We start from the raw sequence: 22888 nt of genomic DNA on the forward strand, positions 1-22888 counted from the left end.
GAGCTGAGGGACAGCGCCCAGGCCCAGAGTTCAGGCCCCACAACCGGACCCAAAAAAAAAAAAAAAAGAAGCTGAGGCAAGAGGACTTTGAACTGTCATGTGTAGCCTTTGCTACACAGGAAGGCAATGTCTCAAGAAAAAGAAAAGGAAGCCGGGTGCTAGTGGCTCACGCCTGTAATCTTAGCTACTCAGGAGGCTGAGATCTGAGGATCCAGGTTCAAAGCCAGACATTAGACTCTAATCTCCAATTAACCACAAGAAAACTGGAAGTGGCACTGTGGCTCAAGTGGTAGAGCACTTGTCTTGAGCTGAAGAGCTCAGGGACAATGACCAGGCCCAGAAGTCAGAGTATAAGGAAAGGGTTCTTAACTAGGGGTCCATGGCTCTTCAGGACTTCAAGATAATTTTATAGAGCCCCTCCAACTTCTGGGGAAAGGAATATACTTTTCATCAGAGTTTAGAGATACTTGTGTAAAAAAGTAAAAAGTGCTCTGAAGAAAAAGCAGATAAGCAAATGTAATTAAAGAATGCATCCTGAAGAGCTATGAGCCATCAAATACCACTGAGATGCCATGTAAAATGAGGACTCACCGGTGGATTCAAGCAAAGTGGTATTGAGTCATACAATATGTCACCCCTTGTGTTTGACTCTAGAGTGCGCACGCGTGCCAGCATGCAAGTGCATGTGTGCCAGTACTGGGGTTTGAACTCAGGATATCATACCTTTGCTTGGCTTTTTCACTCAAGCACAACACTATCACTTGAGTCACACCTCCACTTCCAGGTTTTTGCTGGTTAACTGGAGACGAGTCACTTGGATCTGGATCTGTCTGCCTTCAAAACATGATCTTCAGATCTCAGCCTTCTAAGTAGCTAGAATTACAGGTATGAGCCACCAGTTGCTGGCTGATATCTGGATTTTTTTAATATACAAAAATGTTTTTAAGGCTTACCCAAAAAGCTTTTCATTTTAATAAATTTCAACTTAATATCAAAAAAAAAGAGAAGGAGGAAGGGAGAGGAGGTGGGAGAGGAAGAGGAGGAGGGAGAGGGGAAGGGGGAGGGGGAAGGGAGGGAGAGGGGGAGGGAGAGTCCTGAGCCAAGGCTAGTGGTTCTTGCCTATAACCCCAGCTAGGAAGGCAAGAAGGGCTGGAGGCCAAACCAGGAAAGGTTAGTAATACTTTATATCTCAAGATCAAACAAGAAAAAACATCCTTAGACTGAGGTTGTAGCTTAGTGGCAGAGCAGTGCTCAGCATGTATAAGATCCTGGGTTGATATATGGTACTAGGAGAAAAAAAGCGGTAGTGGGAAGGGGGTGAATCCTCTTTAAATCCTCAGGAGCACTTGCCTCATGGGTCTCCTAGACCATAATATCTGAAATCAGGTCAGAGACTATTATGTAAAAGTGATTTAACCATTTAAATGCAAATTTAATATAAACCTGACAGATACTGCCCCCCTCCCCGAAAAAAAAGGTTCTCAAGATGATGTGACCAAAACAAGAGCAAACATCTAATGGGAAAACTACAAATCACAAATAAGGAACTAATCAAGATATTCTCTTCCTAAAAGGAACTACTATCTCCTTCTAGGAATGATATTCTAAGTGCAAGAAAGCTACCAAGATTCCCAAAAGGTACAACTTAAAATAGCTCCTGGGGGGCTGGGAAGTTGGCTCAGTGGTAGAGCTCTTGCCTTGCATACCTGAGGCCCTGGGTTCGATTCCTCAGCACCACATAAGCAAAAAGAAAAAAGCTGGAAGTGGCGCTGTGGCTCAAGTGGTAGAGTGCTAGCCTTGAGCTGAAGAGCTGAGGGACAGCGCCCAGGCCCAGAGTTCAGGCCCCATGACTGGACCCAAAAAAAAAAAAAAAGCTCCTGGGATTCAGAACGCCTTCCAATGGAGCTATCAGGCAGGACCCAATATGAAACAGGCCAAAGATGACCCTAACTTTGGAACTATTTTTCCCCAAACTATTGCAGTTATGAGCTCTCTCTCTCAGTGGCAGGAGGGGCACATCAGGTGAGATAACTGGAGAAACTTTGAAAGCTGTGGTGTCTGTATTTTCACAAACTTTTCAAGGCTGCCTTAACACCAAGCTTCTATGGAGAGGGCTATTTTCTAAGGCCTCACCATGGTTTCAATTGTTTTTTTTGGGGGGGGTGAGGGGGGTCAGTCTGGGGCTTCAATTCAGGGCCTGGGTGCTGTCCTTCAGCTCTTGCACTGAAGGCTAGTGATCTACCACTTTGAGCCACAGCTCCATTTCCGGTTTTCTAGTGATTAATTGGGGCTAAGAGTCTCACAGACTTTCCTGGCTTCGAACGGTGACCCTCAGATCACAGCCTCCTAAGTAGCTAGAATGACAGGAGAGAGCCACTGTGCCCGGCTGGTTTCAAAAGTCTTAGGCGTGCCCTACCTAGAAAAAGGGAACGCAAGCATTTTCGGAATCATGTTCAGGATATATAGGTATATGTAGGTGCATGGACATCTACATACGCAAAAATGCTCATCATCGGCTAACAGGAGAATCTCGGCTTTCCGTCAGCAGACTGGAAAGCACCCATTTGGGCTGGGATCTGCCTGGGGCAGCGGAGGGACGACTGACGTAACCCAGCGTTAGAAAAACGAGTAATAAACCTGACCGAGGTGGGGAGGGGTTGGCGGCCAAAGCGACGACAGGAAGGAAGCCGAAACTACAGGTAGAGGCAGCAGTACATTGGTGAGAAGTGGGGCCTTTGGGCAGGGAGGCGTAAAAGAACCACAGCCGGAGCCGGAAACGACGTGGGAAACCCTGAAAGGAGAACTTCCAAGAGAAGAAAGCGCAATCCTCCCGGAAAGCCCACCTCAGCCCTTTCCTCTCCCCACTGTACCTTCAGCTTATGGAGCTCCACCGTCTCCGCCGCCATCTTGTTACCCCTCCACTCCACTAGGCCCCCACCGGCTGCCTCCGCCTCCCGGAGCTCCCGCCTAGACGTAGAACCAGAGCCAACCAATCGCCGCCACTCTTACTTCCACCTTAGACCATCGGCTCTCCTCATTCGTCAACGGCTGACGTGACTCTCACGCCTCTCGGCAGCTTTCCACGGTTCTCTCAAAAGTAGGACCTGGGGAGAAGGGGGCGGGACTCGCAGCTACCTAACGACCTAAAAAGCGACCAATTGTACGTCCACCTTGCAGACACTGGTAGCAGCGCTTAGTCTGCTCTACCAATTGAGAGCGCGCAAAGGGCAGAAGGCGGGCACTTCCGGGAGAACACAGGTGTTCTGCGCCGCGCCCCTAGCCGGACGGGTCCCCGAAGCTGGCAGGTAGGAGCTGCTTAAATCCTGGAATTTGCTGCCGAGGGAAAACGGTGGAAGGCAGAAAGAGTGGTGGAGAGTTAACTATCAAGAAGGCAGGGCTGAAGAAAGTTTTAATGTATCGGAAGAGCGAATGTGGGGCGCTGGGAGGACCTCGGGGCGGGCGCGATACTGGGGCTTAGGGAATTTTAGGGCGGGCCAGAAGAGCTGCTTGCTAACCGGGCGTCGTTTGCTTAAAGGCTAGCACTTTTAAAGAGCCAAGTTGATTACCTAGGCTTTCAATTGAAATTTTTACGTGGGCAATTCAACTCTTTATTTCCAAGATTTCGGCTTGGCTCTCCCCCCCCCACAGTGTTTCCATTTCTTTATTAAAAAGCTCTTTATCTCCTTCATTGCCTTCGTTAGTTAATTTAATCGTTTGTATTCTCTTGTTCATTTGAGCTGCCCTAGCTTTAAGTAGCTCCATCTCTTCAGGTTTGAGCTCAGTTCTCTTAGTTCAGACCAGAAAACTGGGCAAGTTCTTGCAGCGCCTCATAGTTGAAAGAAAGAATAAGGTTGTTGGCTGCTGACATGCTAGGAGAGTAGGAGGTTGAGCAAGCCCCAGAGAAAAAAGTGGGGACAAATGGTAGTTTTACTCAGTCCTTCTACTGGCCCCTTGATTGACTCTTAAAAGAACACCGAATATGTGTGACCTTTTCCTGATTACTTACGAATTTCTTCCAAGTTAGGTGTAACCTCCACTCTTTGAAGCAGGTGCCCCAAGCCTAGGCTTATTCCATGTTATAGTGGAAGTGTAAGGATCAAAGTAAAAATTGCCATAATGACTCTTCTTTTGTAATTTTCCCCAAGTCTGTAGTCTGCATGATAAAGTAGTTCTTTCATGTGTAATAGAGTTCAGAGGACTGGGGCTCTTTAAGGAGACAACTAGGGAAAACAAACTCAAACACAGGTTATGAAGAAATTGAGTTGGATTCCTGTCTGAACCTTCATTGTGGTAGGATGAATGTGGGGGTAGCACACAGTGAAGTAAATCCCAACACTCGAGTGATGAACAGTCGGGGCATCTGGCTGGCCTACATCATCTTGGTAGGACTGCTGCATGTGGTTCTACTCAGCATCCCTTTCTTCAGCATTCCTGTTGTCTGGACCCTGACCAACGTCATTCATAACTTGGTGAGCACTAAACCATACTCTTGTAACTACCCCAAGCCTTTCCCAACCATAAAATCACCAATTGTGTGGGGATTTATGTCTTCCTTGTGGAATCTTAAGCATAATTCTTGAGCTGAAGGACTACTTTGCCTCTCAATACTGTCCATTTCCCTCTTCCCAGGCAATGTATGTCTTCTTACATACAGTGAAAGGGACACCCTTTGAGACTCCTGACCAAGGAAAAGCTCGACTTTTGACACACTGGGAACAGATGGACTATGGGCTCCAGTTTACTTCTTCTCGCAAGTTCCTCAGCATCTCTCCTATTGTACTGTGAGTCTGTGGGATAGGGAAGATGCTGCTGAAATCAGAAACAACTCTAGAGCAAGGTGGTAAAGTTCATAGAGAAGCTTTAAAAGGTAGACTTCCAGACTAGGAATATGGCTTAGTGGTAGAGTGCTTTCCTAGCATGCATGAAGCCCTGGGTTTGATTCCTCCGTACCACATAACAGAAAAGGTGGGGCTGGGAAGGTGGCTCAGTGGTTGAGTGCTTGCCTTGCATGCATGAGGCCCTGAGTTTGATTCCTCAGCACCACATAAGCAGAAAAGGCTGGAAGTGGCGCTGTGGCTCAAGTGACAGAGTGGTACCCTTGAGCACAGGCCCAGGCCCTGAGTTCAAGCCCCAGGACTGGCTAAAAAATAAAAGGCAGACTACCTAGTAAGACCCTTTGTCCTAAGTCTACAAAGAATAGTAAAAAGTAGAAGACAGTAGTAAAGCATTCCTTGCTGCCTCCTTGGTAATAAGAAAATGGAAAAAAAAGTTTGAGGGAAAGAAAAACTCCAGCCTGTAACACTTGCTACTCAGAAGGCTGAGATCTGGGGCTCAGTGGTAGAGCGCTTGCCTTGCATGCATGAGGCCCTGGGTTCAATTCCTCAGCACCACATAAGAAAAAAGCCTGAAGTGGTGCTGAGGCTCAAATGGTAGAGCGCTAGCCTTGAGCTGAAGAGCTGAGGGACAGCGCCCAGGCCCAGAGTTCAGGCCCCATGACCGGACCAAAAAAAAAAAAGAAGGCTGAGATCTGAGGAGTGTGGTTCAAAGCCAGCCCAGGCAGAAGAGTCTGTAAGACGCTTATCTCCAATTAACCACCAGAAAATGGGAAGTGGAGCTGTGGCTCAAAGTTTTAGAGGGGCTGGGAAGGTGGCTCAGTGGTAGAGCGCTTGCCTTGCATGCCTGAGCCTGGGTTTGATTCCTCAGCACCACATAAGCAAAAAGAAAAAAAAAAAAAAAAGCTGGAAGTGGCACTGTGGCTCAAGTGGTAGAGTGCTAGCCTTGAGCTGAAGAGCTGAGGGACAGCGCCCAGGCCCAGAGTTCAGGCCCCACAACCGAACCCAAAAAAAAAAAAAAAGTGGTAAAGCACTGCCTTGAGCTGAAGAGCTTGGAGACAGTGCCCAGGCCCAAAGTTCAAGCCCCATGACCAACAAAAAAGAAAAACTCCAAATAAAAGCAAGTAATTTTACAGTTCCATAAGATGCAAATAAAGACAGAAATGAATGTCTTCAAAAACTGGGGAAAGTGGAAGCAGAGAGGACTCTTAAAGAGTCACATAGGCTGAAATAAACACAGATTTATAGTCTCAAATCAAAGGTACTGATTATATCCTAAACTCAAAAATAAATATTGATAAAGCTTTTCCAATATCCAAGGAATACATGCAAAAAAAAAAAAAAAAGAAAAGAAAAAAATAAGAAAGAACAAACCAACCTGGTCATTTAAAATAGAAACTCATTGGAAAAGCATGAGCATGGATCGAAACAACTATACCACACTCATCCTATTTTTTTTTCTCTTCCCTAGCTACCTACTGGCCAGCTTCTACACGAAGTATGATGCTGCTCATTTCCTCATCAACACTACCTCACTGCTCAGTGTATTGCTGCCTAAGTTACCACAATTCCATGGGGTTCGTCTCTTTGGCATCAACAAATACTGAAGGATGGGCTGAAGACAACTACATAGGCATGGAGAAGGCACTGGAACGAAGACTAACATTTTTTTTTTTCCACTTCTCCATTCTGAGAACTATAGAACCTTTCCCAAACTCCCAGGAAGCAAAGAAATTAGAAATTGGTGCTCCTGTTAAAGACAAGACTTTGAGTCAGGAAAGGCAGATGAGATTAATGGCTAAATCATCCAAACATGGATGCCATCCATGTTTGAGCAGCTTTTTCCTTCTCTACCACCTTCTAGTTCTGTTTTGCTGTGTATTTTCTTCATAATAAAAATAATTTTTTTCAGCTGCCACTTGGTCAGCAAGGATAGGGTGATGTCATAATGCTGGGAAGGAAATACAGCACACTGACTTACTTAGAAAATTTTAAATCATTTGTTATCCCTTCTCCTTTGGTATAGTAGGTTTCCTTCACTCTCAGCTAACTTGGCAGAGAAAAGATTCTGAATTCAGAAAAGGGGCTCCTCAACTATGTGGGCAAAGAAGAAAGGGAAGATATAGGTTGCCAGTTATATATTTATAGAAAGATAATCCCCTGGCTTTAAATAGATATGTACATACAAATATGAACAAACTTAAAAAAATACAAACCCTTGGATCACATTGGGGCTTCTGCAAAGTCCCTTTATCCTTCCCCCTCACCCAAGGGTAGAGGGCATGAGTCTGCTTTTTAAAAATTATTAATTTTGGCCATCCTTGCAGCAAAAAGCCAGACATGGATAATCTGCCCACAAGGTGAAAAGTCAGAGGAAAAATTCCATTTCCACTCTTTGAACTCTTATGCCTCTTCACAATTAGGGCTACATGCTTTCTCATTCTCTTTTTGACTAATATCTCAGGTTAAAAGAGGAGGTTCCCCCTAAAATAAAATACACTCAGTTTAAAAGGGGGTGTCATTTGCCCTAAAAGCAAGTTAGACAATCGTTTACTGACCTTAGGGAAATACCCAGTTTTCACACCGTAAAGGAATATACTGTCTAGCCTAGGTCTAGGACCTAGGTTCTTTGCTCTAGCTACCCCCTATTTCTTTGGTATTGTCAGAAGACAAGATTCGGTTCCTAGGTGTTGGGGAGGAGGAAAAGTGGCTTCCTACAAATACTGAGTGAACAACTGAAGCATAAATTTTTCCCTTTTCGAAATAGTTAAAAATAAAACAAAACAAACTTCATCCTGCGCTATACACAGCCCTTTTGACTCCCTGACATTATTTGAGGAAAGAAGAGAAGGGGTGTCAACGTTGGAAGGGCCTCCTCACTTTCTTCCGCCGCTTGGGTTTGGCTTTTCCCTTGGGTACTGTGCTGTTGGGCTTGGAAGCTGCAGTGGCCCCAGGGCCAGGCTGAGGAGCTGCAAAGAAGTTCCCATTGGACATCTGGCCTGGGGGTACTTGAAAAATCCGGCTCAAGAAATCCTGGAGGTCAGCAGGAGGGGTATCTGGGGTGGTTCTGGGGGGGGCGGAAATAAATGAATAAGCCAAGAGATGTTAAGTAATATAGCTACCTAAGATTATACTGAGTCAATTCCCAGACTTCCCGGAAAGTAAGGCACTTAAGTATTCTAAACAGCAAGTCATTTGAAACCATACCCAAGAACTGAAATAGGGTTAGGAATGTGGCTTAGTGGTAGAATGCCTGCCTAGCATGCATGAAGCTGTGGGGTTCAAATCCTCAGTACCACATAAACAGAAAAAGCTGGAAATGGCACTGGGGCTCAAGTGGTAGAGTTCTAGCCTTGAGCAGAAGAAGCTCAGGGACAGTGCCCAGGCCCTGAGTTCAAGCCCCAAGACTGGCCAAACAAACAAAAAACTGAAATATTGGATAGATAATTCAAAGGAACACCACCTACCTCTGGCGACCACTGGTGCCTGGCATCCGAGAACCAAATGAGATATGATAGGGAACTCTGTGGGTATCTGGGGAGATTCCCACACGCTGGCATCCAGCCCACTCTGCAAAATGGAGAAACAATTAGCCAGAAAATCGCAGTTTAGAGTACCAAGATGAAGTATGAAGATTTCCAGAGGACAGAAAGGTACCTGTAATGTCATAGACCTTTCCATCCATCAGTGCAAAGTAGGTGATTTTGAGGCCCAACATGCTTGACTCTGCCCAAAAGTCTCCTTCCTCAGCAGGATGCAGTCTATTACACTCAGCACAATATCTAGCACTCTTAGGTTCACGGTCCATTTCAAACCTCCTGCAACCAAATAAAAGTACAGTACTTAATATTTTGTTAAGTCTTCCAAGGGCACTGCCAGTAGTGTCTCATCATTACAATCAAATATATCAACAAAGTTAAAAATAATCTCTACTTGTTATATATGCCTATGTACAGGCTTCCCTCAACTTTCAATCTTAAGGCTAATTTTGTTTTCTTCCTGCTAATTCAAATCCTCAGTCTTGCTGGGCTCTGGTGGCTCATAATTAATCCTAGGTACTCAGAAGGCTGAGATCTGCTGATCATAGTTCAAAGCCAACTATCCAACCCAGGCAGAAAAGTCTGTGAGACTCAATAAAATACTCAGAAAAAGCCAGAAGTGGAGCTGTGGCTCAAGTGGTAGAACGCTAGCCTTAAGGAAAAGAAGTTCAGGGACAGCACCCAGGCCCTGAGTTCAAGTTCCAGGACTCGTGCACACGCACTTACAAACATGCAAAGGAATTCTCAATCTCTTGTAATACAGGAACAGTGGAGGGACCTCAGGCTCTTTTTACTCATCATCTGTATCCCACAATTATCAGGTTTTTGTTTTTTCCCTCAGCCAAGAAGCATGTTTGGCTACCCAATCTCCCTCTCTCTCTCTCCCTCTCCCTTCCCCTTCCCCCATTCTTGGATTTGAACTCAGGGCCTTGCACACATGCACACCTCATTCTAGTTACCCAACCTCTGAGTTATGGCTCTCCCATCCCTGCCTTCCTAATTCATACCTATGCTTTCCTTGGCATCGGCTGCACATCATAGTATTCATTGCCTCTTTAAGATCATCTTGCAGCTTGGATAGGAACTCATTCACTGACCGGCTCAGCTCATTCTCTGCCATTCGTTTCCTAAAAGGAAGGCTTTGTTAAGTTAGAGTATTGAGAAAGGAACAAAGAGACAGACCTATTTGCCTCTTGAGGCCCTACTAGCTAGAAAAGAACTTCATTCAGTTCCCTCTTCCTGACAGTCTCTATCTACAAGTCTAAGGGCCTCTCCTATTGGGTACTTTTTAATCTATTTCACCTCACCATTTCCCATCTCCAACTTACATTTCATATTCTTTCCGCTTTTCAGGGTTGCTGACAATGTCCCAAGCTGCCCGCAAAACTTTGAAGGCCTCTTCAGCCCGAGGATGATGATTTTTATCAGGATGAACCTACCACGACAAAGAACCTACCATCACAAATCCATTCCAACCCTATACCCCTATCTTGGGTCCATTCCCATATCAAAGTTTTGTAGAATCAATTTTCCTTAATGACTACTTTGCTTCTGCAGTTCAGGTCCCAGGTGTCATCTCTATGACCTTGAATATTTCACATTTTATCTATTACAGATTGAGAAGATTAAGTAAGAATACATATGAAGAATGTAGCACACAATCTGGCCATCCACTATCTCATTTTGCCTGGAATTATGTCAATTTAGTACTGAAAATGCACGTAGGGATGGTTGGTCATCCTGCCTAACAAACATTGAAAGCCCTTGAATTGTAGTTGTATTACCAATCATCAGAGTTTCAAAAATGTTATTCACACTCATTCTTTTCCTACTAGAAAAATCTCATATCTGAAGCTAACATAGTGGTTTATGCCTACAATCCCAGTACTCGGGAAGCCTGAATCAGGAAGATCACATTTGAAGTCTGCCTAGGTTACAAAGGGAATTTCAGGTCGCCCTGAGCTACCTATCTAGTTAAACACTATCTCAAAAAAAAAAAAAAAAAATTCATTTCCAAGACTTACTACAATAATCTGCCTTTCTGTTCCAGAAATTAAATAGCATATGGTATTCTCCTACGCCTTTTATACATTTTTCAGTCTTTCCTCCATAACAAGTGAATAGCCTTGAATGTCCCATTTTCATTGCCCAAATACCACTTGAGGCTCACCCCCCAGCTTTCCTCATGGATGCTAAATAAAAGAATGCTATTAAACTTCCCATATTCCCAGGCTAATATGACATGGTCAACAGGATCTAAGTTCTTTAAAAGAAGACAACTAGAAACTCTAGTCCAGGGGAAAAAGAGACAGAGAGAACGAACTTTGGGGTTTAGGAGCTGTAAAGGATGAAGGAACCTGAGTTAAAAAAAAAATTATTTCCCAACATGGAATGTCTGCTAAAAGACATGAAAGTGAGAAGACATCTATTAGTAACTAAGGATAAAGTTATTTTAAATTACATGAGGCTATCCTCTTAAGAGTCATTCATTTTCCACCAAATTCATTTGGTTCTTTGGTGAATTACAGATCTGGAGGCTTCTCCCCCCCCCTCCCCCCCGCCCCAGTCCTGGGGCTTGAACTCAGGGCCTAGGCACCATCCCTGAAATTCTTTTTCTTTTCTTTTTTTTTTTTTTTTGGGGGGGGTCCAGTCATGGGGCCTGAACTCTGGGCGCTGTCCCTCAGCTCTCAGTTCAAGGCTAGCGCTCTACCACTTGAGCCACAGCGCCACTTCCAGCTTTTTTTCTTTTTGCTTATGTGCTACTGAGGAATCGAACCCAGGGCCTCAGGCATGCAAGGCAAGTGCTCTACCACTGAACCACCTTCCCAGCCCAAGGCCTCCCTCTTTCTAGGAGTGCTATACCACTTGAGGCACACTCCCAGCCCTCTAATTGCAATCTGACTGTACACTTGCATTAAACCATTCCCCTCAACTGTACAGTACAGCACCTGCACATTCTCTCGTCGATAAAGTGTACTTTCATATATGATGTACATAAACACATACCTATAATTCATGTTGCATTTTCCTTCCATCTAATATTTTGGGCTGCTCTTGAAATAGCCTGTTTTCAAAGTTCGGAATATAGCTCAGTAGAGCACTTGCAAGGCTCCAGGTTCTACTCCAAGAGTACCAAAAAATAGCAGTTTTCTCCTATTCGGTCTTGAAAAAAAACTTAAAATGCACTCCTTGCCTCTCAAGAAGACAGCTAAGTTTCCCCATGTTTAAAAATCCCTCCTTTAGCCGGGCGCTGGTGGCTCACGCCTGTAATCCTAGCTACTCAGGAGGCTGAGATCTGAGGATCGAGGTTCAAAGCCAGCCCAGGCAGGAAAAGTCCGTGAGACTCTTATCTCCAATGAAACCACCAGAAAACCCAAAGTGTCACTGTGGCTCAAGTGTTAGGGTGCTTGCCTTGGGCTGAAGAGCTGAGGGACAGCGCTCAGGCCCAGAGTTCAAGCCCCACGACTGACCAAAAAAAAATAAAAGAAATTCCTCCTCTGCTGGGGAAGAGGGGCAACTGAGGTACTCTCTTCCTCAACCTAGTTAGAAAGACTTCATATAGGCCATGTGAAGTCCATCACTGCCTGTTACAACTGGTTTCAAAAATAATTTTTTTTCTTTTTTTTGTCGATTGTGAGACCTGAACTTGGCCGGGGCGCTGTCCCTGCGCTCTTCAGCTCAAGGTAAGCGCTCTACCACTTGAGCCACAAGCACCACTTCCCAAAAACAAAAATCTTATGAGGAAAGATTAATATGGAGGGAAAGTCAGATTCTATAGTAGAGAAAAACCTTCAGGGCTGGGAAGTTGGCTCAGTGGTAGAGTGCTTGCCTCTCATGCATGAAGCCCTGGGTTCAATTCCTCAGCACCACATAAGCAAAAACAGGGGCTGGGAAGGTGGCTTAGCGGTAGAGCGCTTGCCTTGCATGCCTGAGACCCTGGGTTCGATTCCTCAGCACCACAGAAGCAAAAAGAAAGAAGCCGGAAGTGGCGCTGTGACTCAAGTGGTAGAGTGCTAGCCTTGAGCTGAAGAGCTGAGGAACAGCGCCCAGACCCAGAGTTCAGGCCCCATGACCGGACCCCCCCCCCAAAAAAAAAAAAAAAAAAACATTCATACTCTTTCCTAAGAACATTATGCTTCAAATTGACTGTGCAATTTGCTTTTCCTTGATTCCACTCTCTCTAAAACCGAAACATGAGAACAAAGGCGAATGTGAATTAGGTAAAGGGTACTCACCATCACTGCCAGCTGCCTATAGGCCTTCTTCAGTTCAATATCTGATGCTGTGGCTTCAACCCCCAGCACATGGAATGGGTTTAATTCATCCTCAGGAATCCCAGCCATGGTCAAAAGTCGAGTCACTTCCTCTTCTGGCTGACAGTAGCGCCCACTAGCTACAGGTGCATTCCCCTGCCTGTTAGTCCTCTGCTTGACCCAAGGCAACTCCAGCCAACCCCACTGAACTAATCTTACCAGCTGCTGCCACAGCCTGCAATCTCTCAGAAGAGTAAAGCATCGCTGTAAAGCTGGAGAATCCAGCCAAGAGAAGAGCCAGGTTGCCTTGTCTCTCCAGCCTAACCGATCACCTAGCCCCACTAGAAACCGCCAGCCCAATTGCAGACAGCCCAAAAAGAGAGCCAAAGCCAGGAGTAGCAAAGCACCCAGTAGTCTAAGAAAACGGGTGAACAGTCCTGCCCCACAGTAAAATCCTTGGCTTAGAAACTGGTACGCCACTTGGGCCCAGCTCCCAAACCTCCCTGCCCAGACTCCCACCCAAACTCGAAAAAGGTCAAGATCGCTCCCTTTCAGCTGCCTGCATGCATAGATGAGATGGCCACAAGTTTCCACATACTCTCCCACCAATACCAGAAGTTCGATTAGCCACCAGAAGCCCACCTGTCCAAGCTGACATAGTTCTTCTGCTCCCCATAATCCCAGGCCTCTGCGTTTATCTGTCTGACTACGTTTTCGGCCCAGGCGATGTCGACCAGGGGACCTGGGATCTCTCCGCCCAACCTCCCGAGTTTCCTCCTTGGTTGGAAAACGGTGCCGCTGCCTCCGAGATGGGGTTTTTTTCCCACTGAACACATGTGAAAAATCACTGGGGAACTTAAGAGGTTCTTCATCATCATATTCTTCTTCCAACTCTTCATCTTCCCCCAAGGCTGGAGAGGTGCAATGGTGGCAAAAGTTGCTGGAAGAACCATCTCCTGCCTCAGAGTAAGACCCTTCGGGGATATGAAGGGTCCTCTGGCAGTTACAAGCAGATGGAATGGAAAGAAATAAAGGGTTCCCATCCTCCTGGTACCCAGCCTCACTCTCTCGGCAGAGTTCCTGGTCCACTCCTGACTCTTCTTCTGAAGATGCCTCACTCTGATCAGGTTCTTCTCCTTCTCTAGGTGGTCCTGGACCCCTTGGGGGGCCATGGCTTGGATCAGACCAGTGGGCTGGGTTTGGGAGCTGTGTGTACTTAGGCCCAGAGTGCTCTGTGAGGCAGCGGGTACCATTAGGAGCAGTCCCTGCTGAGTCCCTGAGTTCGGAGAAGGAAAGTATTTCAGGGTTCACCGAGGGTCCTGAAGTCCTGAGGGAGGCACCACCGCCGTGGTGGGCTCCACACAACCCTCTTTCTCCGGGGTGCTTCTGGGCCATTTCCCCGGGGCTTCCTGAGGATTTTAGGTCACAGCCATCATGGTACGTTCCGCTGCCTGTAAAAGAAGGTTATCAAGGGAGGAATGGTCCAGGGTGGGACCCAGAAAGTCTAGAGTACAAAGTCTTGAGTCCAAGTTCACCGTACCAACCCCCCTTCCCCCAGTGACACCATTTTAATCCCAGGTTCTTTGGTGTGGCATTCCCTAACCCTAACAGTACGCCCAGGAGTCATCATCAGACCACAACCCTAACAGCAACCAACCTATCCCCACCCACCCCACTTCCAAAGCTTCAAAGTTTTCTGTTTTTCCCAGGAAGCGAAAATATTCCATCAAGGACCGTGTGTGTGCGCGTGTGTGTGTGTGTGTGAGAGGGGGGCGGGGCCGCAAAGGGTGTGGTCGGGGTGGGGATGGTCTCTCTCCCTCTCAGCAAAAAGGGAAAGGCGGGCGGGCCGGTGGGAGCGGGGCGGGGGCACCGACGGTCAGGGAAGGGTGGGGACCTGGAGCCTCTCCAGGAAAAGCGGGCGGGGTGGGGGCGAGGGCGGAGCCGAGGATCGCCCCCGAGAAAGCCCACCGGGTGACTCACCCCGCTGGACGGCAGGGGCGAAGGTAACGTACCGAGCAGCGGCGGTAACTCCTCCCCCTCGAGCAAGCCGGGCCTGATGCCAGGGGGAGCTACGAGCGCAGCTCCCCCGGCTCCGCCTCCCGCTCCCGCTCTGCTTCCGCCTTCCGTCCCCGCCGCAACCAAAGAGCTGCGCCGACTTCCACTTCCGGGGTCACGGGGCGGGGGGGAGGAGACGGTGTGTGACAGGGCGGGGAGGAGGGGGGGGGGGGGAGACAGGAAGGAAAGGGAAAAGCGGTTGGCTGGGGCGCGAGCCAGTCGCAGCTATCCCTGAATCCAAACAAGAGGAAGCGGCCCTGGAGAGACCCCCCCCTTGGTCCCGCCTCTTAAAGGGCCATCCTCCGTCGCCCTCTGAGCGCTGGAAAGGCTGTTCACGCCAGCCGGGCTGCTGGAGGCGAAGTGGGCTCTTGCAGCAATGCCTGCAGGCTAGCGGGGAAGGGGAGGAGAAGAGGGAGGGACCGACTCTCAGAGTTGCTCTGGCTTTGTAGCTCAGCTATGCAGGAACTGGGAGATGGAGGACAGCCGCCGAGCCATCCTCGTCTCTTTCCCTTGCCAACAAAAATAAAACAAAAACAACGGGGAGCCACCGCCCTGGTCCTTTCCCGGCCGGCTGCAGAACAGAAGCCCCTTTGTGTCCGGCCTAAGTGGAACGGAGAAGACGGTGCCGCAGGCTGCCCCCCCCCCCCAGCCCCGGCCCCTCCTCCTCTCCAGGCAACCCTTGGCCTACCCCCCTCCCCCCGCCCCGGCTGGCGGGCGGCCTGGGTAACTCTAGCTCCCACGCCCCGGGCCCGCCCCCTCCGGACGCGACCCAGTCCTGGAATGGGGCTGGGGGGGGGGGTGCCCTGGGAGCGGGACTCCGCGGGGCTCCGAACCCGAGCCAAGTGCCACAGAACACTGCCCTCCGCAGGCTGCTTCGCACTCATTTGCATACCAAGCCCCGACGTCGACCCGCAGCCCCCCGCTCCCACGCAGACCCCCGGGGTCTCCCCTTCTGTGCACACGCTTCTAGCCTTACAGTTCTGTCAATGCCCCGTCTTGCTCCGCAAGTACTTTTCCACTCAGCCCACCACCAGCGCCCCCAGATCAGTAAAAGTCCCTTCCCCGGCTCCTGAGCCTGACCACCCGGTTCTCCAGCAAGACAATACTCCAATTCTCTGGGAAGTGGAAGAAACCAAACTGGAGCCAGGGGGTCGTTTGCACCCCCACTGAGGGCTTTGAGAGCTTCGAGTTGTCGACTCGGCTTAGACGCATTGGAGACATTTCTCCAAATCTCCTGATGTGTCTCCCCAGTCTTTGCTCTGCTATGATTGGGGAGTCTCTGGCTCTGAACTAGAGCAGTAGGCAATCTGAGTCCCCCCTTCCCCCCCCAATACCCCCCATACTGAGGGAAGGATTGGAGGGTCCCGCCCTGTGATGTCACCGCTCACACATACACACACACACACACATACTCACACACACACAATCCCCCCCCCCCTTCCTCCACTCCACCCCCCACCTCCAAGCTAGTTGCATTTAGTTCACTGGGCTTGGGCCACGACTTGCAAGAGTTTAGGGTGCAACGAACAAGAGTGGCTGGCCCTGGGAGTGCCGGCGGCCAACAATCACCCGGGCACCCTGGACCTCCGGGCTGGCTGGGATGCAGCTGGGGGTCTAGGAAAGCATTTCGCCCCCTCTCCTCAGCCATGGCAGGGTGGTGAGTAGTTAACACTCCCCTCCCCAACTTCCTCTTGTTTAGGATCCCAGATTTCCAAGCGTATTGAGAAGAGCCCTGGGACTTTTTCGAGCCAACCTTCAGTCTGTTAGGACTTTGGTACTAAAAAGACAGCTGAAGGAAAGTACCTGCAAATCACACTGCCCCATTCTTACCATATCTCAAGTGCCAGTCCTTCAGCCAGCTCTTTTCAGGATCTGAATTCAGATCCCACTGGCAGCCCAGACATTCCCAGGAGAAAATAATGAGTGAGAAAAGTCCCATCAGTGTCCTGAGGGGAGGAGCAAGTGGATACAGGGATTTGAGGTGTCTGTGGGCTAGGCGCCTTGCATATTCCTTGTGGAACCCTGGGATTTGGATAGTGCTTGTTCTCCCCTTCCCCCAACTCCATCTCAGCATGAAGCCTAGGCTTCAAAACTGTCTCTACTTGATTCCTTGTCTCAAACTCCTTTGGTGTCTGTTTTTTTCCTTCCTTGGGGTTGGAGCAGCTGTCCTAAGACCCCACCATGACTCATCCCTCTTCTTCCTTCCTCTCCCCTCTCTATTTAACCCCACCCCTTTCCATTTCCATTAAGTAGTATTGAGCTCCAGCTGCAGATGAGGCAAACTTTCTTTTCAGCTGGAACAAGATGGTGAGGCTTTTAGCATAGCGTTAATGCCCTTTATAGATCTAGTGCTTCCTATTCTTCTCCCCCCTGGAAAACTAGAGGATAGACAAAGCCTTATTATCTCATGAGACTTTCACTTGTTTAAGTTTTACTTTATATCCTTGGTTCAGAGGATGGGAACACTCCCCTGTGCACCATCTTGTAGACTTCTTTACTTACCACAACCAGGTCATCTTCTCTTCTGAAACTGGCCATTCTTCAAAAGAAATTGCGATAGATAGTCCTCAAGATTCATGAATACCTCAGTTCCTGCTCTGTATTCTTTTGCAGGTTTCCCAACCACCTCAAGACATTTATGGATGGATAAAAGGAGCTGACACTAACCTCCAATCCTGTGACCACCTTCTCTTCAGCCATGGAGAAAACCTTGACGCCCTTGACTCTGACATCTGACCCAAGGCCCTTTAATCAACAACTCTCAGAGCCTCCCAATTCAAGATGTGTCTTGGAACCCCAGGACAATCCGGAACTGGCGCCCACCCTGGTGTGTGCGCTTTGCTGCTGCTTTGGAATCATCTACTGCTGCTTCGGTGAGGGCAGGGCCAAGGTTCTATTACCCTCAAAGGGAACAGTTCTTCTTTTGCTCCTGGGTCACCTCACCTTCTCCATCAGAAAATGCCTACTTTCACAGTGGCCTGTACTGCCCTGCCATCTTTATGTCCATCCCCCTGGCCCATCGTGCTAGCTGTCACCTCTCTGGCATTCTCTACCCTCCTTTCCCAACTCCATTCCCAAATGATCCAAACTCCACTATTTCAAAACTCCATTCCCAAATTATTCTTCATACATGAGAAAAATATCTGGAAATCAGAATGAGTCTGTAGTCATTTTTTTCCTGTGTGCCATCCCTGAGGACCAGCTAGACCTTCCTGTATATATCCTCCTCAATACATCCATCTTACCCTCCTGACTTTCCTTTCCATCCACTTACAGTTTCTGAATACCCTCTTTCCCTCCTGGAGCTTAATCCATCCCTCCCCTTTGCCTTGAAGTCCCCTTGGTTTGCTATTCCCATTTTCTGCTTCTCTTCTAATTTACCAAAGCCATTCCTATAGATCCCTCTTTCTACCTTTCAGTACCTCCTACTTCTCTTCCCAGGCTACCGCTGCTTCAAGGCAGTGATGTTTCTCTCCGGCCTGCTGTCAGGAGCTCTGGTGATCTTCCTGCTGTGCCACAAGGAGCGGGTGCTGGAGACACAGCTGAGCCTAGAGGTGACTGCGGGCATCGCGCTTGGCATTGGCCTCCTCTGTGGTCTCGTCACCATGCTGGTTCGAAGTGTTGGACTCTTCCTGACTGGTCTCCTGCTGGGCCTGACCTTGGGCATCGGGATCCTGCTGGGTACTGAACCCATCTATCAACCACCCTCAGCCTGGGTGCCAGCCGGGGGACTGGTGGGACTGGCACTACTGGGAGCCCTGCTCACACTTCGGTGGCCACGTCCATTCACAGTTTTGGGCACAGCCCTTCTGGGTGCTGCAGTGCTAGTGGCCTGTGCTGACTACTTCCTGGAGGGGCTGGCACTGGGTAGTAGGCTGGGCCAACGTCTGCAGGCACTTCCAGACTTGCCTCCTCTCTGCTGGTATAGCTGGGTGTTATTGGGGACCTGGCCTGCTTTGGGTGCTCTTGGAGCCCTCGCCCAATGGAAACTCATGGCTGAAGAATGTGAAGGCCCTGCTAATGGTGAGTTAGTGCTACAGTATTTGAACAGCCAACTTGTGCCTACTAATGTCCTTACTTCACAGACTTTAAGAGGAGAGGGGAGAAACATTGGAAAGAGGATACAAGAGGATATCTAAAGTCAACAGGGAAGCTGGGCACTGGTGGCTCACACCTGTAATCCTAGCTAGTCAGGAGGCTGAGAACTGAGAATATCGGTTCAAAGCAAGCCCCAGCAGGAAAGTCTGTGAGACTCTTATCACCAATAAATCACCAGAAAACTGAAAGTGCCACTGGGGCTCAAAGTGATAGAGCTCTGTCTTTGAACAGAAAAGCTCAGAGACAGTGCCCAAGCACTGAGTTCAAGCCCCATGTCTGAGTGGGAAAAAAAAAAGTAGATTAAGTAACATAAAAAATAAGATCAACAGGGAAGGAAAGTTAGAGGTTAAGTAGCCAAGGGAAGTCTGAGTAAAAATGAGAATACCCATTGTCAGGGGATACAGGGATTGCTATGAAATCAAAGGAGAATCACAGAGAGTAGAATCTCAGAAAGTAGAATTCCAAGCTGAGTGCCCAAGACTCATGCCTGTCAACATAGCGACTCAGAAAGATGAGATCTGAGAGGATCGCAATTCAAAGCCAGCTTGGGCAGGAAAGTCTGTGAAACACTTAGCTCCAATTAACTACCAAAAAAAAAAAAAAGCCAGAAGTAGAGCTGTGGCTCAAGTGGTTGAGTACCAGCCTTGAACAAAAAGGCTCAAGGATAGCACTCAGAGTCAGGGTTCAAATACTAGTACCAACCCCCCCCCCCCAAAAAAAAAGAGCCAGAATTGGTTGAGACTTGAGAAAAATACAACAGGAAACTCCAAACGGATTTATACAGAATGAGAGTCTGTTTAGGGTTGAGGATTTTCAGACCCTAAAGAGGCCTCCTTCTTTTGTTTTTGTTTTGTTTTTGTTTTTGTTTTTGTCAGTCATGGGGCTTGAACTCTGGGCCTGTGCGGCTGTGCCTCAGCTCTTCAGCTCAAGGCGAGCGCTCTACCACTTGAGCTAGAGCACCACTTCCCGTTTTCTAGTGGTTTATTGGAGATAGCAGTCTCACGGGCTTTCCTGCCCGGGCTAGCTTTGAACCGCGATCCTCAGATCTCAGCCTCCTGAGTAGCTAGGATTACAGGCGTGAGCCACCGGTGCCTGGCTTAAAGAGGCCTCCTTGATTCTGTATTGCTCCTTTTCAAGCAGTGATCCTGAGCCACCAGCGAAGGCATTTCCAGCTCCTTCGGATCCCTCAGCAAGAGGCCAAGTGGCACCGGACCACCTCTGGAGCCAGACTGTGTGAGGGCAGCTATCATCGCCAGCTCCCTACCACCAATTCCAGGAGCCCTGCTGACAATCTGGCACCTGTGAGTGGATGGATGGGACACCCTGGAGGGTTAGGGGTGAGATAGGGCAGAGGGTTTAGGGAAGGGTTAGCTTAGGTCATAGCTGATAGCCGAAGTGTTCTAATCCAGGCCCTTCTTCTGCCCTGTACCCCTTTAGAGTTATCTCCAGAGTCTTCGGGAACGCCATCTGGGACCAAGTACCCAGGCCACAGCCCCTCACATCATCTTGGACCTGGATTCTGACTGTTCCTCTGTCCCCCTCACCTTGCCTTCTAGCTCCACCTAGTTCTGAACTTAAACATCTACTGATGCTCCCCTTACCCTTATTGAGGGCCTGGAATGCTAAAGTGAGGAGGATCTGAACTCAGAACTCACACAAATTCCTCATTTTTTGGACTTGGGGGTAGGATCTGTGCTCCAGACCAGACCTTATAGGGATGTCTTTCAGGGACGGGCAGCCAAGAGTCTTGTAGGGAGTGAGGGAGAGGGATGAAATATAAGTACCTCTATCTAATGGAAGTACCTTAGTCCTTAGAGAAACTTTAACCTTAATTCCCTACAGAGTAAGGCTTTTTTTTTGTTTTGTTTTACAGTACCCTGGGTTTGAGCCCAGGGCCTTGTACATCCTAAGCAAGCACTCTACCACTGAGCTATATACCCTTGTACCCCAAAATGCCTTACAAATACCTATTTCAGTGTGTGTCATAATAGTAAAATAAGGGTCTCTGTGCTGTGTGTGTGTGTGTGTGTGTGTGTGTGTGTGTGTGTTTGTGTGTGTGTGTGTGTGTGCTTACAGGCATGCCTGTCCTGGGGCTTGAACTCAGGGCCCGAGCACTATTCCTGAGCTTTTTTGCTCAAGGCTACCATTTGAACCACAGCTCCACTTGCAGCTTTTTTTTGTGGTTTATGGGAAATAAGAGTTTCATGGAGTTTCCCACCAAGGCTGGCTTCAAACTGAGATCCTCGGATCTTACCCTCCTGAGTAGCTAGGATTACCAGCAACTCATTTGTGCCCAGCTAAGGGACATGTTGTTTTGCTTTTTTAGGACCTATAAAAATATGGGGGTTCTTAAAGTATTTAATAGCCTTCTAATGAGGAGAATGGCCCAGAAAAACTCCAGGTGGTCCCTTATTAGGGAATAATTGGGTTTCTGGTTGGTTTTTCTTTCTCTGCCTTCTCCTACCTCAGTGAGAAGCACTATCCATGGTGCCTCATACCCCTTCTCTCTCATTGGGAGAAAATTATAGCACCTGCCTCAGTACCCACCTCTCCAAAAGCTGTCTTCTCACTCCAAGAAGAGAGCATTGGCCCAAATGCCAGAGTCTTGCCTTTTTTCCCAAAGGTGCCTGATCTTTAAACCTGCATGGGAAACAAATGCCTTCTCCGCCTCTCACTGTGGGTCATACTAGTTTCCTCCTTAACCAAAATTTTGTTCTAGCCACTAATTCATCCTAATTCTTCTCTACTCTGACTTTCCTGCCCAAGGTCTGTTCCCTGGTTTCCCAGACAGCACGAAGACAAATCCCTCCCTGGAGAGCAAAGTTATGACAGGAGGGAGGAAGAACATGGGATCATGTGAATAAAATGGCACTGAAAACTCAGCCAGGGAGACTGATTTTTACTGTTGCTGCTCTTTTCTTTTTCTGCCTTCCAAAACAAAGGGGTAGCCAGGCTCTCGTGACTCAAGCCTATAATCCTTACTATTCAGGAGACTGAGATCTGAGTTCGGAGGTTCAAATCTAGCCAGGGCAGAAAAGCCCATGAGACTCTTATCTCGTTACACATGCACACACACACACACACACACACACACACACACACACACACACAGAGTCATAAGTGGAGCTCAGGCTCAAGTGGTAGAGCATTAGCCTTGAGCAAAAGAAGCTCAGGGTGCCGGGCGCTGGTGGCTCACGCCTGTAATCCTAGCTACTCAGGAGGCTGAGATCTGAGGATCGCGGTTCAAAGCCAGCCCGGGCAGGAAAGACTGTGAGACTCCTATCTCCAATAAACCACCAGAAAACCGGAAGTGGCGCTGTAGCTCAAGTGGTAGAGCGCTCGCCTTGAGCTGAAGAGCTGAGGGATAGCGCCCAGGCCCAGAGTTCAAGCCCCACGACCGACAAAAAAAAAAAAAAAAAAAAGAAGCTCAGGGTAAGCTGGGCACCAGTGACTCATGCCTGTAATCCCAGCTACTCAGGAGGCTGAGATCTGAGGATCACGGTTCAAAGCCAGTCTGGGCAGGAATGTCTGTGAAACTCTTATCTCCAGTTAACCACCAGAAAACTGGAAGTAACTCTGTGGCTCAAATGGTAGAATACTCGCCTTGAGCTGAAGTGCTCAGGGATGGTGTCCAGGCCCATAGTTCAAGCCCCACGACCCCCCTCCCCCCAAAAAAAATTTTTCAGAACTGGAGGAGGGGGAAAGAGGTAGCCTTATTAACAATATGTCTCTGAGAATATGACACAGGTACCCAAATAGACCAATGAGGAGCTGAACACTCAGACAGCTAGAGAAAGAGCTGTTTGGCCCTCTTAACACAAGGTCAAACCAGCACAGCTGGCTCATGCCTATAATTCTAGCTACTTAGGAGGCTGAAATCTGAGGGTAACAGTTCAAAGACAGCCTGGGCAGACAATCTGTGAGTCTCTTATCTCTAATTAACCAGCAAAAATCCCAGGCCTTGAATCTAAGCCCCAGTACTAGTACACACACACAAAAAATCAAATAAAAAGAACACAAGGGGGCTGGGAAGTTGGCTCAGTGGTAGAGTGCTTGCTTTGCATGCATAAGGCCCTGGATTCGATTCCTCAGTATCACATAAGCAGAAAAA

The 22888-nt window shown here is 48.2% G+C and overlaps 4 protein-coding genes across 12 annotated transcripts in view; 2 read left to right on the forward strand and 2 right to left on the reverse strand.

Annotated features, from left to right (window-relative positions):
* Positions 1-2976, reverse strand: part of Sarnp (SAP domain containing ribonucleoprotein) — a 54173-nt gene extending 51197 nt beyond the window's left edge. Inside the window, exon 1 of the mRNA XM_070042557.1 lies at positions 2871-2976. Within this exon, the coding sequence (XP_069898658.1) occupies positions 2871-2906 (36 nt within the window). The 5' untranslated portion in view covers positions 2907-2976. The remainder of the gene's footprint in view (positions 1-2870) is intronic.
* A 103-nt stretch (positions 2977-3079) lies between these two features.
* Positions 3080-6747, forward strand: Ormdl2 (ORMDL sphingolipid biosynthesis regulator 2). Its single transcript, XM_070042568.1, has 4 exons — positions 3080-3305; positions 4295-4469; positions 4630-4781; positions 6304-6747. Exons 2-4 carry the CDS (start codon positions 4296-4298, stop codon positions 6437-6439), a joined length of 462 nt encoding a protein of 153 aa, XP_069898669.1. The 5' UTR covers positions 3080-3305; position 4295; the 3' UTR covers positions 6440-6747.
* Positions 6748-6955: 208 nt separating this feature from the next.
* On the reverse strand, positions 6956-16559 carry Dnajc14 (DnaJ heat shock protein family (Hsp40) member C14). Of its 5 annotated transcripts, none has more exons than XM_070042456.1 (8): positions 16510-16533; positions 14605-14785; positions 13267-14075; positions 9700-9806; positions 9379-9498; positions 8490-8650; positions 8300-8402; positions 6956-7899 (listed from the first exon to the last, which is right to left on the reverse strand). In XM_070042456.1, exons 1-8 carry the CDS (start codon positions 16510-16512, stop codon positions 7689-7691), a joined length of 1695 nt encoding a protein of 564 aa, XP_069898557.1. In that variant the 5' UTR covers positions 16513-16533; the 3' UTR covers positions 6956-7688. The 5 variants fall into 5 exon arrangements, with proteins under 5 accessions (XP_069898557.1, XP_069898543.1, XP_069898554.1 ...); XM_070042442.1 differs by having other exon boundaries at positions 12607-14075; XM_070042453.1 differs by lacking the exon at positions 14605-14785 and having other exon boundaries at positions 12607-14075; positions 16510-16559.
* LOC138841710 (transmembrane protein 198-like) lies at positions 14571-22524 on the forward strand. Of its 5 annotated transcripts, none has more exons than XM_070042526.1 (5): positions 14571-14627; positions 17293-17552; positions 18121-18702; positions 19915-20078; positions 20215-22520. In XM_070042526.1, the coding sequence occupies exons 2-5, from the start codon at positions 17378-17380 to the stop codon at positions 20341-20343; spliced, it is 1050 nt and encodes a 349-aa protein (XP_069898627.1). In that variant the 5' UTR covers positions 14571-14627; positions 17293-17377; the 3' UTR covers positions 20344-22520. The 5 variants fall into 5 exon arrangements, with proteins under 5 accessions (XP_069898627.1, XP_069898646.1, XP_069898605.1 ...); XM_070042545.1 differs by lacking the exon at positions 14571-14627 and adding an exon at positions 16156-16336 and having other exon boundaries at positions 21544-22524; XM_070042504.1 differs by lacking the exon at positions 14571-14627 and adding an exon at positions 16156-16336.
* Positions 22525-22888: the final 364 nt, after the last annotated feature.

This window comes from Dipodomys merriami, unplaced genomic scaffold (assembly GCF_024711535.1).
Source record: "Dipodomys merriami isolate MVZ:Mamm:240054 unplaced genomic scaffold, mDipMer1.0.p SCAF_10, whole genome shotgun sequence".
NCBI classification, from domain to species: Eukaryota; Metazoa; Chordata; class Mammalia; order Rodentia; family Heteromyidae; genus Dipodomys; species Dipodomys merriami.